At 37.3% G+C, this 15,582-nt stretch overlaps 1 protein-coding gene and 1 non-coding gene across 2 annotated transcripts; one reads left to right on the top strand and one right to left on the bottom strand.

Moving 5' to 3' along the window:
* Positions 1-6,006: 6,006 nt before the first annotated feature.
* Positions 6,007-6,087, bottom strand: TRNAS-AGA. Its single transcript has one exon. It is a non-coding gene; the product is annotated as a tRNA-Ser (tRNA).
* A 6,343-nt stretch (positions 6,088-12,430) lies between these two features.
* LOC113291113 lies at positions 12,431-13,856 on the top strand. The gene is made up of 2 exons (XM_026540685.1): positions 12,431-12,538; positions 13,236-13,856. Exons 1-2 carry the CDS (start codon positions 12,431-12,433, stop codon positions 13,854-13,856), a joined length of 729 nt encoding a protein of 242 aa, XP_026396470.1.
* Positions 13,857-15,582: the final 1,726 nt, after the last annotated feature.

Below are 15,582 nucleotides of genomic sequence, written 5' to 3'. Positions count from 1 at the left end.
ATTCATACATGGCAGCAGCCATTATGATCATTACACTTCCATGATTCTCAACTTCCAAGATTGGCAGCAGCAACCTTCTTCTCTTTACATCAAGCTCGAGTAAACAATGGTCATCAACAGAAGCTTCCATTACCGAGAGAATATAAATATTGGTTTCTCTGATTTTCTTAACTTCAACTTCTCGACCAATTTAACAAGGATTCGACCTCACAGCGTCACTGCAAAGGTAATCATATCCCACTCCGGCAGCAACTCACGTTCTCTTGCTCACCTGAGCTTCATAATTCATTGTCACTGCCAAGCTCGATAAACCACAGAAACAGTAGAATTATTCACTGCACGAACTGAAGATATGGACGCCCTAACAATCAACCCCTTAATAGCAGGTGGCTGCGCTGAGTAATTGTGCCGCCTTTCTTTAACAATTCTGTGTTGTCTCACTTTTGCGACATCTTTGACTTTCTTCAACCACTTCTAACTTCTTCATACGAGGTCGGAACAAACTCATTCTTTCGCCATTGCCTTCGTATTTTCGTCCTCTTCAAGATGATGCAAAGAAATCCTGGATTTAAACGAGTTCTTCTTTCTTTTGGTTAAGATAGCCTCAAATACCTAAGAAACTCAAAAACAAACCAAATCAAAGCATAATGATACAAAACTATCAAGATAGCAAAGCATCAGAGTACCTAAATAGTGCAAATAATGCACCTATCATCATGTAGTTACTCCGGCAGCTTCATCTGTTGGAGCATCTCAATCTCAGGATACTGAATTGATTTTCAAATCTGATAAATTCTCTAAACACCCTAGAATTGGTTTTCCTAGATTTGATGGGACTAATCTTACAGGGTGGATTCGTAAATGTGAAAGGTATTTTCAGCTTAATTCAGTAGAAGATGTTCATAAAGTAGATCTCACTTCCATTCATTTTGATGGTAAAGTATATTCATGGTTTTTAGACTATCAGGAGGGTAAAATCCTTATTGATTGGCTTCAATTTTCTTCTGACGTTTGTTGTTGTTTTGAAGATGTTGCTTATGATAATTATGTGGGTCGCTTTATAAATTGTCTCAGATCACAACAGTTGAGGAATATTATGAACGTTATGAGCCATTAAAAGCGTTAATGAAGGCTCGAAATCCATCTCTTTCTGATGATTATTTTACAATGAGTTTTATTAGTGGTCTCAAGGAAGAAATTTGTAATCCAGTGCAGATGTTTAAACCCACTTCAGACACTGATGCGTTCTATCTTGCTAGAATGCAACAAGCTTCTGTTGATTTTCAGAATAAACGTTTTCGAAATTTTCCTAAGCCATTTCAACCTTCACCTACTACATTCTCTCCTATACCATCCCCTTCTAAGCCATCTCTGCCTCAGCTTATTAATATTCCAAATCCATCCTTCTCTAATACAAAACCATTTGTAATTCACCCAAGTACACCTACCAAAGCTACTACTTATATTCCTCCTATAAGGAGATTAACACCTGCTCAGATGAAGACTAGACGTGATCAAGGGCTCTGTTATAATTGTGATGAATTATATAAACCAAAGCACTTCTGTAAATCGCAACAACTGTTTATGTTGGTAGCAGAGGAAGCTTCATATCCTTCTTTTGTGGAGGATCTTGAAGAAGATACCACCTCTCCTACATCACCTATTGGATCTTCTATGGAGATATCACTTCATGCTGTGACAGGGCTTGTCACTCAAAACACAATAAGGGTACCAGGTATACTACACTCTGAAGATATTTTGGTCTTGATAGACACTGGCAGTACTCATAGCTTTGTAGATTCACAACTAGCTGAGAAGTTGCAGTTGCCCATTATACCCACATGCCATATGTTAGTCACTGTTGCTAATAGTGATACTACAATAAGTAAGGGTATGTGTTCTGATTTGATTTGGAGTATGCAGGGTTATCAGTTCTGTGGTGATTTGAGAGTTCTTCCTCTAGGTGGTTGTCACATGTTATTGGGAGTTGATTGGTTGAAACAATTGGGTGATGTGATGTTTAATCTAGCTGATCTCAAGGTTTCTTTTATCCACCAAGGGAAACAAATAACTCTTCAAGGTACTTCTTCCATTCCATCCTGCAATTTAATCAGTGGTAGTTCCTTTATGAAATTTTTGAAAGCCAATACTTCTACTATTATTGGCCAATTTTTCTCCATTTCCACCATGCCTTTGAAACTAATTTCACCTGAGATCAATACACTTTTAGATTCTTTTTCAGATGTATTTGCTAAGCCAACATCATTATCTCCTCCAAAGACATTAGACCATAAGCTACCTTTAAAACCAAATTCAACTCCTATTTCTCAGAGACCATATAGATGTCCTTATATCCAGAAGGAAGTAGTAGAAAAGTTGGTTCAGGACATGCTTAATACTGGGTTGATTCAAGAGAGTCATAGTCCTTTTGCTTCACCTATCTTTCTCATTAAGAAAAAAGATGGCTCTTGGAGATTCTAGACTATAGGAAACTGAATAATATCACAATTAAAGACAAGTTTCTTATTCCTCTAATTAAAGAGTTACTAGATGAATTGAATGGAGAAACCATTTTTACAAAGATTGATCTGACTTCTGGTTATCATCAAATCAGGATGGATTTATTTGACATTTTCAAAATTTCTTTTAGAACACATGAGGGTCTTTATGAGTTTAGAGTTATGCCTTTTGGCCTTAGAAATGCACCAGCTACTTTTCAGTCTCTCATGAATACCATCTTTAAACCTTACTTAAGGAAGTTCATCTTAGTTTTTTTTTATGACATTTTGGTTTATAGTAAATCTGTGGAGGAACATGTATTACACTTAACACAAACCTTGTCACTCTTGAGAGCACATTCCTTATTTTCCAACAAGAAAAAATGTTGTTTTGCTCAACCTCAGCTGGATTATTTGGGCCATCTTATTACTTCACAAGGAGTTGTTGCTGACCCTAATAAAATTGCTGCAATGCAAACTTGGCCACAACCAGTTAACTTGAAGCATTTGGGAGGTTTTTTGGGTTTGACTGGTTATTATAGAATATTTGTCAAAGGTTATGGAGTTCTCAGCAAGCCACTTACAAATATGTTGAAGAAAGATTCTTTTGTGTGGTCTCCTTTAGCGTTACAAGCATTTTCTACTTTGAAACAAGAAATGATTTCTGCTCCAGTTCTGGCTCTTCCAAATTTTTCTCAACCATTTACACTGGAAACAAATGCTTGCTCTACAGGGGTTGGGGAAGTATTGATGAAAAATGGAAGACCGATTGCATTTTATAGCAAAGTTTTAGGGCCCAAAGCTTTGGATTTATCCACTTATGAGAAGGAATTATTGCCATTGTCATGGCAGTCCAAAAATGGAGGCATTATATTTCTCATAGTCAGTTCATTATTCATACAGATCACCAAAGCTTGAAGTATCTTATGGAACAAGGGCTTACTACTGTCTTGCAACAGAAATGGCTCATGAAATTGATGGGACTGGATTATGTTATCAAGTACAAAAAGGGCATGGAAAAAAAAGTGGCAGATGCCTTATCTAAGATTCCTCGTGATGATTCTACATGTCAAGCTATGGCAGTTTCTCAGCCACAATGGTACCAGGATATTATTTCAAGTTACACTGAGGACTCTCATGCTCAACAATTAATTTCTGAACTCCTTATCACTCCTTCCAACAAGTTGTACTCACTCAAAGATGGCATTCTCAGATTCAAGTCTAGAATCTATGTTGGTACTCACATGAACATCAGGAAAACCATCATTCACTTTGTGCATACTTCAGCTGTAGGAGGACATTCTAGGATGATGGGCACTTACAATAGAGCAAAAGCTTATTTCTACTGGCCTCATATGAAGGAAAATATCTTCACATTTTTTGCTTCTTGTGATGTCTGCCAATGAAATAAGACTGATCATTCTTCCCCTGCTGGACTATTACAACCCCTTCCAATTCCAGAGAGAGCATGGCAACACAATTCTATGGATTTCATAGAGAGTTTACCTATGTCCTACAATAAGACTGTCATTTTGGTAGTGGTGGACAGGCTTACTAAATATAGTCATTTTATTGCCTTGAGTCACCCTTTCACTGCTATTTCAGTATCCAAGGAATTCATGCACCATATCTTCAAACTTCGTGGCCTTCCAAGCTCCATAGTATCTGACAGGGATAAGGTATTTATTAGCTCTTTCTGGAAACATTTATTTAAATCTCTGGGAACTCAATTGAACCTCGGTACATCATACCATCCACAAACAGATGGACAAACTGAGAGAACCAATGCTTGCTTGGAAAAATATTTGAGGTGCATGACTGATGTTACTCCTAAGTACTGGTTTAAATGGTTGTCCCTTGCTGAATGGTGGTTCAATACCAATTACCATACCAGTCTGAAGATGACACCATTTCAGGCTTTATATGGCTACATTTCCCCACACATGGCTTTTCCAGTGCAAGCTACTACATCTGTTGCAGATGTACAAGAATATCTTCAGGAAAGAGATCACATGCTGCAGTTACTCAAGGATGATCTGATTCAATCCCAACACAGAATTAAACATTTTGTTGATCTTAACAGGACTGACAGATCTTTTGCAGAGGGAGACTTGGTTTTCTTAAAGTTACATCCTTATAAACAATCTTCAGTGGCTCTCAGAACTAATATGAAGCTTGCTGCAAAATATTATGGCCCTTTTGAAGTCATAAACAAAGTGGGTGTTGTTGCTTATAAGTTGAAGTTGCCTGTTGGTTCAAGAATTCATCCTACGTTTCATGTGTCACAATTAAAGAAAAAAATTGGTTAGCACATTGTTCCCACTCCTACCCTGCCACTGGTGGATATTTCAGGTACCTTCATTGTCACCCCTATTGCTGTTTTAGACTCCAGATATATTATCAGGGATGATACCACTTTTCCTCAAGTATTGATTCAATGGGCTGAAGCTCCTGCTGAAGATGCAACATGGGAGGACATTGGCCACATTCAATTCCAATTCCCATACTTTATCCTTGAGGACAAGCATTTTCCAAAGAATGGGGTATTGTCATGTACCTAGTGTTTCTCTTTTGTCGGCTGGGCCATGGCAACCTTATTAGACCTTTTCTTTTGTTAAGCCCATTGTGGGAATGTATTTCTTTTATTCTGTTTTAAGTTACTTTGTTAGATGTTTGCACCCAACGGCTGATTCATCCTTTCTTTGGTTTATCTTCTCGGATTGGTTGTGAGAGAAAACCATTCAACCAATAATTAAAATTTATTAAGGCTTTTTTCTTGTCTGAAAAAGAGAAGGCACTGAAAGTTGGTGAATCTGGAATTCAGTTCATGATATCATATGTCTAATATCAACTACAACCTGGATTAATTCAATTAATCGCTAGTTCCATATGTGGGACTATTGAAAGTAACTATATAGTTAATCACACTCGAAGAAAAAGAGAAAAGAAGACATGGATCCTATTCATAGGTTCATCTCATGACCCAAAGACAGAACAATAATTTTGTAGATCTCCTTGAGGCTTGAAGCTCATAGTTCATCTCATGAGTCAGTCAAGTGTAAACCATAGTTCCATACGATTGTCCGATGACTCTGATAAGTTTATTTAAGTACTATAATATAAACTTCCTACTATAGCGAATGGCTCGAATAAATCATGTCCAACTTGTTTATTCATTTTACTCGACAGAGAAGTATAAAATAAATTTAGATGTTTCTCATAATTTAAAATAATCCTTTTACGGCCCATGTGCGCTATAACTGAGGGATAAGTAAGTCCTCTAAACTATAAGAGTCTAGAGCTACGCGTTTTGCGATGGGAAGCTATATTGTGCACTCTAGTGTTTTCAAACTCGCTGTTCACATCACCAATCGCTTTAGGTCATACTAATTTTACCTTTGACCTTGATGATATCTCACCGCAACTATTTGATCATTTCAAAGAAAGAATTAAAAGCTGGTCATTGTCCAGAGAACAATACTCATTTCAAAAAAAAAATGTAACAATTCGTGAACGGCAGGATTTGAAACTGCGCGGCCAGAGCCCACACGATTTCTAGTCGTGCCGATAACCACTCCGGCACGTCCACTTGGTTGATGCTAGAGTTCCATTTTCCTATACTTGTCCTGAAAAGCAACAAAGAACACTCGTGGCAACTGTGGCATTATGCATCCGTATAATCGTAACTGCAATAATCATCACAGTAACAAAAACAAAGTGTATGCTATGTAACATAGGAGGGTCCCAAAATAGGATTATGAATTCAAGACACAAGTATGATCTTTGCATTTTCGGAATAAAATTCGTATTGAAATATTTTTGTTTTTTTGGGTTAAGAAAGTTTATAATAAGTTTCGTATTGAAATTTGAAAAACACCAAGAACAAAGGCTAGATGGATATAACTCATTAATGGTTACGTGATTCCATCCATATAAAATATCCAAGATAATCCATAATAGATGATGATCTCCAACATCTATTTGTTTTTTGTTTTGTTTTTTTGAAGCATTTTTGTTATTTGTTTTAGGAGCTTCTACATTATTTTCCTACATGGATGATGGGTTCAATTTTGTATTAAGTTGTATCTCTTAGAAGATATTCCGGATATTAGGTACGCATTTTGTATTGATGTTGTTAGAGAGTATTTATTCATAATCTTAATCACTTTGCTTAAGTTTATTCTTGCCAACTTGTACCCTCAATATTAGGTTGATGTATATACCTAACTTGTGGATTGTTTGTCTCATCGTGTTCGGTATGTGTACGTGCGATGTTGTCGGATGGTGCAAGATGAATCAAAATACAAAATGTGGGAACTTAATAGGAAACATTTACCAGATGAGAAAAATTTACAACACCATCACCTTCTCCCATCTGGAAATGATTTATATCTTCTGAGTCGTCCATCTTCTGAGAATTCAAAGAAGCATCTCTAGGAAGCAAAGTAGGCGTTCATAAACTCACCCCGTACTTCAGATCCTCAGCACTCAGCACTCCATCTGTATATGGTTCTGAAGGTGCAATTTACATAGATCATAACATGAACTCATACTAGAATCAGTGCGCAATGTAATTCGTCAAGAACTAAACCAATTACGAAAATCCAGGAGGGAGCACCGCCTCCTATCTTGGTGGACACTTACTGTGACCATGAAGGTATGACGGAGAACTGAGAGGCGGCACAAAGCAATTTCACTTATTACCAAGTTTGATTTTTCAGTCATTTTCAAGACTGGAAGAGAGTCATTGAAAAGATAAGCAGATTTGTTGCATCACAATACATACATTTGCTTGTTGTGCTCTTGTTCCCTGCTCGTTTGTTGACTTACGTTGTTGTGTATTTCCGCTGAAAATTCTGGAGGCCATATTCATTAGCTAGAAGGTGCACGATGGGTTCTTATAGCATGTACAAATCGTGCAGGAAGCTGTATCGGCAAAGGGGACTACCTTTCTGGAAGATGAGCAGGTGATTGTATATCTCATCAGTAACTGGTTGACATATACTTCCAAGTTCGAAGTTTGGAAACTTTCCAACTACTAGATAAAGAAAGAAAAGTAGTCTAGAAAAGAAAAACGCCGTTTATGATGGGGAAACGGCATTAGTTACTGTCGGGGGAATTGCCGATCCGGGACGCTATGTACAACCAATAATATGCAATACGACGAAAATAATATCAATCACACAACACCAATATTAATGTGGAAAAACCTCTTCAATGCGAAGAGTAAACAACCACGGGCAAATTTCCGCTATGACAAATAATGGGTTACAACGACTTTTCCCAAACTGGGGTTTCACATAACTTCAAGATGCATATAGCACTTGGATAACAATGCACTCTTTCTCTACTCACCGCTAATGATGGATAACTAACTGATTTAACCAATAACAAAACAAGGAAGATGGGAAACTTACTACTAGTAGGATTTGAACAAACCCTAGAAACCCTTTGAAGAGATGTAGGATGCGGTGGATAAATCTTCACCAACCAAACCGATTCTTCGCTAGAACATCCTTCTTCTTCAAGCTCAAAAAATCTTCACCAAACTCCTCTAATGGCGGCTTCCGTCTTTTCTCCTTCCTCTTGTTTTCTCACGGCACCAAAAACTCACATCTCTGTTTTTTTGGTCGCAGCACATTCTTGTTCCAAGAACAAGAGACATATACTAACCTCTGTTTGCTTTTCTTAACCTAGCCCAACTAGGAAGCTCCTAGTTAGCTCCCCTTTATTTGATAAGGGTCACCGTGTTTGTTGGCGTGAAAACCCAACAATCTCCCCCTCACGACTTATGGCAAAGTACCTGTCACCGCTACATATGCCTTGCTGCTAAAATGTATATACTTGTACTTCAGTAGTGGATTTGTCATCATATCAGAATCGTCGTCATCTGTATGGATCTTTTCAACTAGCTCCCCCTACTTATCAAATTTCATCAGCTTCACTTGGCTCGGCTCACCCATCTTTTCTCTCTTGTATTCACTAACAAGGATATAAAAAGAAAACTCTTCTTCTCTCCCAACGAAGGTTATCCTCTCTTCACCAAAGAAACTCTATCGGTGGTTTCACTCTGAAATCGTCACCGAACACTCTTATGGTGGCTCACTTACTCCCCAAAAGGAGGTTACACTCTTTTCCCTTGTTCGACCAAGAGAAGTTTATCCTCTTCATTATAAACTGCTTTCAGCCACGCCATACTAAGACTGCTACACTTGACAACTGTTACCAATTTCTGTTATAAGCCTTCTGTCACAAATAAAATTGTGACTGTTCACTGGTAGCCTCTTCCACGCTTCTGTCTAACTATTGTTGTGATTTAGTAACACTTCTGTTCATGTGTGACACTTTTCAGCAACTGTGATTTTTTCTTTTGTAACACTTTATAGTTTCTCCTCACTTGTAATATTCACGAGATATGATGTGCTCTTCACTCCCAATTTGTTGCAACTTCTTTTTAGCTTTACCCTTGCTTCAAAAATCGAATCCATGATATACATGTCGTTCCATATTGCACACGATTATCCCGACCAACAGATCTGATACCACTCATTGGGGGAATTACCGATCCGGGACGCTATGCACAATATGGAACCTGCACAACCAATAATACGCAATACGACGAAAATAATATCAATCACACAACACCAATATTAACGTGGAAAAACCTCTTCAATGCGAAGAGTAAACAACCACGGGTAAACTTTCACTATGAAAAATAATGGGTTACAACGACTTCTCCAAAACTGGGGTTTCACATAACTTCAAGATGCATATAGCACTAGGATAACAATGCACTCTTTCTCTACTCACCGCTAACGATGGATAACCAACTCATTACCAAATAATTAGGTAGATTCAACCAATAACAAAACAAGGAAGATGGGAAACTTACTACAAGTAGGATTTGAACAAACCCTAAAAACCCTTTGAAGAGATGTAGGATGCGGTGGATAAATCTTCACCAACCAACCCGGTTCTTCGCTAGAACATCCTTCTTCTTCAAAATTAAAAAATCTTCACCAAACTCCTCTAATGGTGGCTTCCGTCTTTTCTCCTTCCTCTTGTTTTCTCACGGAACCAAAAACTCACATCTATGTTTTTTTGGTCGCAGCACATTCTTGTTCCACGAACAAGAGATATATACTAATCTCTGTTTCCTTTTCTTAACCTAGCCTAACTAGGCAGCTCCTAGTTAGCTCCCCCTTATTTGATAAGGGTCACCGCGTCCGTTGGCGTGAAAACCCAATAATCTCCCCCTCACGACTTATAGAAAAGTACTTGTAACCGCTACATATGCCTTGTTGCTGAAATGTATATACTTGTACTTCAATAGTGGATTTGTCATCATATCAGGATCGTCGTCATCTGTATGGATCTTTTCAACTAGCTCCCCCTACTTATCAAATTTCATCATCTTCACTTGGCTTGGCTCACCCATCTTTTCTCTCTTGTATTCACTAACAAGGATATGAAAAGAAAACTCTTTTTCTCTCTTAACGGAGGTTATCCTCTTTTCACCAAAGAAACTCTAACGGTGGTTTCACTCTGAAATCGTCACCGAGCGCTCTTATGGTGGCTCACTTACACCCCAAAAGGAGGTCATACTCTTTTCCCTTGTTCGACCAAGAGAAGTTTATCCTCTTCACTATAAACTGCTTTCATCCACGCTATACTAAGACTGCTACACTTGACAACTGTTACCAATTTCTGTTATAAGCCTTCTGTCACGCTTTTGTCACAAATAAAACTGTGACTGTTTACTGGTAGCCTCTGCCACGCTTCTGTCTAACTGTTGTTGTGATTTAGTAACACTTCTGTTCATCTGTGACACTTTTCAGCAACTGTGACTGTTCTTCTGTAACACTTTATAGTTTCTTCTTGTAGGAATAAAGTATCACACATACAAGTTATGCGAAGAAAATAAGATATAATGAGAGCGAATATGATCGCGCACAGTTAAGTCAATATGACGTATCAGATGAAGTCAACATAATCACGAGTAAAATGTGAGGATCTATGCGAATAATGGATGATCTGCGATGTAGGCAGGTATAAGTGTGCGATAATAGCGCGCGGTCATTCCGAAATAAGGGGATATCTTAGCTCTCATCCACTATGTGATACCTTATATAAAGGGTAGATTGGCCTTGTGAGAGAGAGATAGTTCTTTTTAGGATCCCTGATCAAGAAATTAAGAGAGAGAAAGATTGTAGAGAGGGAGAGAAAACTTAGAATCTCTATTATCTTGTAATTCATTCTTATGATTTTGATAAATAAAGAAATGATTTACTTTGAGATCGATTGATTATCAAAGGATCTTCATATTTGTGTGGTTGTAGGATTTCTTGCAACTACATTTGGCGCTAGGAAACAGCTCAGAGTGATAAATCCTGGTGGTGATTTTATTTTGAAATTGATATCCAAACTGTTAGATTTAGAAAGGAACAAAAATAATAAGATCTATGAGGAATTCACGGATTATGAAAATACATGGTAGAGGAAGATATATACAATGTAATTCCATAACCAAAGAACTAATCTCCGATATGGACTTTCAAAGGAGAATAACAGGAAGAATTCATAAATGATATCACGAAGGAAAGAAAGTGGATCCGGTGGAGAAAGAATCTCCGCTAAAAGAATGGGAAAAAACGGAGATAACGTTTGCAACAGACGAAATTTCAGAAGAAAATCTGCAGCGTATAGATCCATTGGTGATTACATTAACGGCTGAACGAAAAGAACATTGTAGGGCAAATAAAAAATCTGAGGAATGGGCGGTTAATAGAACATTGGTAGATACAGTGCAGTTGATATTTTATTTTATCGCACATTCAAAGCAATGGGATATAAAGATGAAGAAATGACACATCCAACTTACGATATACACAGATTCAATAAAGCAGTTACAAAACCAAAGGAAGAGATTGTACTGAGAATATTACTAGGAGAAATAGACACAGAGGTGACATTATGTGTGGTTGACATAGATTCACCATATAATATGTTGCTAGGAAGACCGTGGGTGCACGCGATAAAAGTTGTAGCGTCAACATTACATCAATGTATAAGGTTTACAATTCCAAGTGGAATAGGTGAGACTAAAGGAGATTTTGCAGATGTGAAGCATTGTAATGAAATGGATGTAAAGAGTTATGAAGGGCGTGCGAAGAAAAGAAAATATCGTTGGAAAAGCGCAAAAGAATTAAAGAAAGAAGAAGAATTTCGCATATACATGATCAGAGCGAAAGAGGGAAAAGGAATTCCAAGCGAAATACCAGATGAGGAAGTTTAACCAATTCGAGAGATAAAAGAGCCAACACCAATGGGAGATCCAAATCCAAATTTCACCGCGGCAGAACCAACAAAAGAAATAAATGTTGGTACAAAAGAAGAACTAAAAATATTAAAAATTGGAAGTAAGATGGGAAAAGAAGAAGAAGAAAGAACAATAGACATTTTACGAGAATATGATGATGTCTTCGCGTGGAAAATGGAAAAAATGCCAGGAATAGATCCGTCTGTCGCATGTCATAGATTGGATATTAATAAGAACGCAAAACCATTCAAACAAAGAATAAGAAATATAGAAACAACATATCATCAACAAATAGAAACAGAATTGCAAAAAAATGTTACAAGAAGGGATCATAAGGCCAGCAAAATACCCGGAGTGGATAGCAAATATGGTGGTCGTGCCAAAAAAGAACAAAGGAATACAGATATGTATAGATTTCACTGATCTAAATAAAGCATGCTCGAAAGACAGCTTCCCGTTACCGGATATCCCACAAATGGTAGAATCAGCATCAGGAAATGATAGGGTTTGATTATTGGATGGATATAAAGGTCACAATCAGATTCCTTTAGCTGAAGAAGATCAAGAACATACAACTTTATTCACACCCAGAGGATTATATTGTTATACGAAAATGTCGTTTGGGTTAAAAAATGCAGGTGCGACATATCAGAAAATGGCTGAAAAGGTGTTTGCGGATTGGATACATAAAACGTTGGAAGTTTACGTTGACGACATGCTGGTAAAAAGTAAAAAAAGCAGAAGATCATGTGGATAATTTGAGAGAAATCTTTGAACCAATGTAAAAGTTTAATATTAAGGTAAACCCAGAAAAATGCGTCTTTGGAGTATCTTCAGGAAAAAATTTGGGTTAAATAATATCAGAAGAAGGAATCGAAGTTGATCCAGAAAAAGTACAAGCAGTCCGAGACATGCTACCACCTGCCACTATAAAAGATGTTCAGAAATTAAATGGTTTGATAGCATCGCTGGGGAGATTTGTTTCGCGCTCTTCAGATAAGTGCAAACACTTTTTTAATATACTAAAGAAGGGAACGAAATTTGAGTTGATAGAAGAGTGTGATAAAGCATTGCAGAGCATAAAAAATTACTTAATGAATCTATCAATCATGCAGAAGGAAATACCAGGAGAAGAATTTCTCTTGTATTTGGCATCAAGACCATATGCTTTAAGTGTTGTTTTGATACGCGTGGATCAAGGAGTTGAGAAACCAAGATATTACATAAGCAAGACGTACAACTCAGCAGAGAAAAACTACTCAAAAATAGAAAAACTAATTCTCGCACTGGTTTATGCATCATTCAAACTTCGCATTTATTTCCAGGCTCACAAAATTAAAGTACTAACAAAAGTACCAATATAACCTACAATGAAGAATTCGAAAAAGTCATAAAGGATTGAAAGGTGGAATGCACAGTTGGGGAACTACAATATTAGTTATGAAGTATTGTCATCACCTAAATCACAAGTTATCGCAGAGTTCCTTGCATATTTTCCCTTAGAAGAAGATGAATACGTTGAAGACATGATGGATGTTGATGAAGAATATGGAAATCCAAAAGATCTATTGATAGATCATAATCCAAATAGATGGGAAATATTAGTCGACGGATCGTCTAATGGAGAAGGAAATGGAATTGGAGTTGTGTTCATTTCACCAAAAGGGGTGCGAATAGCTGACTCTTTCAGGTTGGAGTTCGCATCCACAAATAATGAAATTGAATATGAAGCAGTGATCCATGCGTTAAAATTAGCAATCGAAATGCAGATAAAAGAAGCCAGAATAACTAGTGATTCACAATTGGTAATTCGAAAAATTGAAGGTTCGTATAGTACCAATGAGCCATCTCTACAAAAATATAAGAAATTAGTGTCAGAATTAGCAGCACAAATCCAAAAAGTAAGCTGGAGACACATCAGTAGAAAAGATAACAGGTTCGCAGACGCGTTAGCCTTTATTCCTTCCATGTTAGTAGATCCAGTTGCACGAGATTTGAAAATCCAAACAATCTACTGGCCTTCCTTAAAGAAAGAATAAGAATAAGAAGTTGTGGATGCGATGATCGTAGAAAATATTCCATATGAACAACAAACTGAAGAAGAAGATTGGAGAACTGAGCTTCATTTATACTTAGAAAAGTGAGAATTGCCGAAAAACAGATTAGACGCTCATAAATTAAAAAGTCGTGCGACAAATTATGAGTTAAGAGATGGTATCCTATATAGAAGATCATTCCTTGGACCTTCCCTTAGATGCTTGACGCAAAAAGAAGGTATAGAAATCTTAAAGGCGCTACACTATGGAAATGCTGGCAATCATAGTGGAGGAAGATCATTAGCATACAAAGCAATAATACAAGGGTATTATTGGTCATATATGCACGAAGATGCAAAACAAGTGTCAAGGCAATGTGAAGAATGTGCTAAATAATTCGGTAAATGCATGGTCATTCGGAAGATGGGGAATTGATATAGTTGGTCCATTTATACCAGGAACCGGACAATGAAGGTATCTTATCGTCGCAACGGATTATTTCATAAAATGGGAAGAAGTAAAAGCAGTACAACATATTCGTGGTAAGGATATATTCACATTCATATTTGAGAACATAATCTGCAGATTTGACATCCCAGCTCAGTTAGTGTCTGATAATGGAAAACAGTTTGAAGGAGAAAACATAGAAATGCATTTAAAATCCAATGTGGAAAATCTACACCTTTATACTCGCAGAGTAATGGGCAAGTAGAGGCGACAAACAAGACGATTACAGACAATTTGAAAAAAGAAGTTAGAAGGGCATAATAAAGGATGGTGCGAAGAAGTACATAATGTAGTATGGGCATACAGAACAATAAGGAGAGAAGCCACGGGAGTATCACCTTTCTGTTTAACATATGGGGTAGAATCAGTGTTACCAACGGAGATAATTGTCCTTGCAACAAAGAAAGAAGCATGGGAGAATAATTTAAGTGCAGATTTAATTCTCAAAAAACTTGATGATCTAGAGGAAACGAGAGAACTTTATATACAACATATGGAAAATTACCAAAAAAGATTAGTCAGGGAATACAACAAGCGTGTTAAAGTTAGGGAATTTCAACCAGGAGAATTAATACTGCGAGAGATACCAACTTATCAAAAAGGACCAAATGGGAAGTTAGAAAATAAATGGGATGGCCCATATATAATTAAAAAGATAGTTGGAAAGGGAGCTTATAAATTGGCTGATCCGGAAGGGAAAGATACAGGTCACAAGCTAGATCGTCCATGGAATAGGTTGTACTTAAAAAAGTATTACCCATAAAAGTTTGCGATGTTATTCGCAGAAATATTGATATATGAAAGATGTAAGCATGAAATATTATTCGCTCGAATTTGAATGAATAAAATTGAAGATTTACTTTTTTCTTAAGAGATTCTCTTATAACTAAGAGACAGAAATAAGACCTTAATAAAAGGCATCAGAGATAAAGACTCCAATTGGGGAGCCTAGCTATGCGATTGTGGCGTGCACTCTAGTTTTCATATATGCAAGAGGCAAAAAGTAATACCTAAAGCACGTCATAATTCTCAAGCTAGTTAAGCATGACTCAAGGTAAATCTATACCAACCCTGGAACTTGAGTCATGGAGATTTTGGGGTGAGAGAAACGAGAAAGCCCATCCGTGAGGGACACCTAAATCGAAAGATTGGGGATAAATCCCAAGGAGTGCAGAAACTAGATCAGGGCACCGAGGTACACGGTTGAGTCAAGAGTGCGAGG

This window comes from Papaver somniferum, chromosome 6, assembly GCF_003573695.1.
Source record: "Papaver somniferum cultivar HN1 chromosome 6, ASM357369v1, whole genome shotgun sequence".
Lineage (NCBI taxonomy): Eukaryota > Viridiplantae > Streptophyta > Magnoliopsida > Ranunculales > Papaveraceae > Papaver > Papaver somniferum.
Note: the sequence above shows the minus strand (reverse complement) of the source record. Positions and strands in the feature narration are given on the sequence as shown.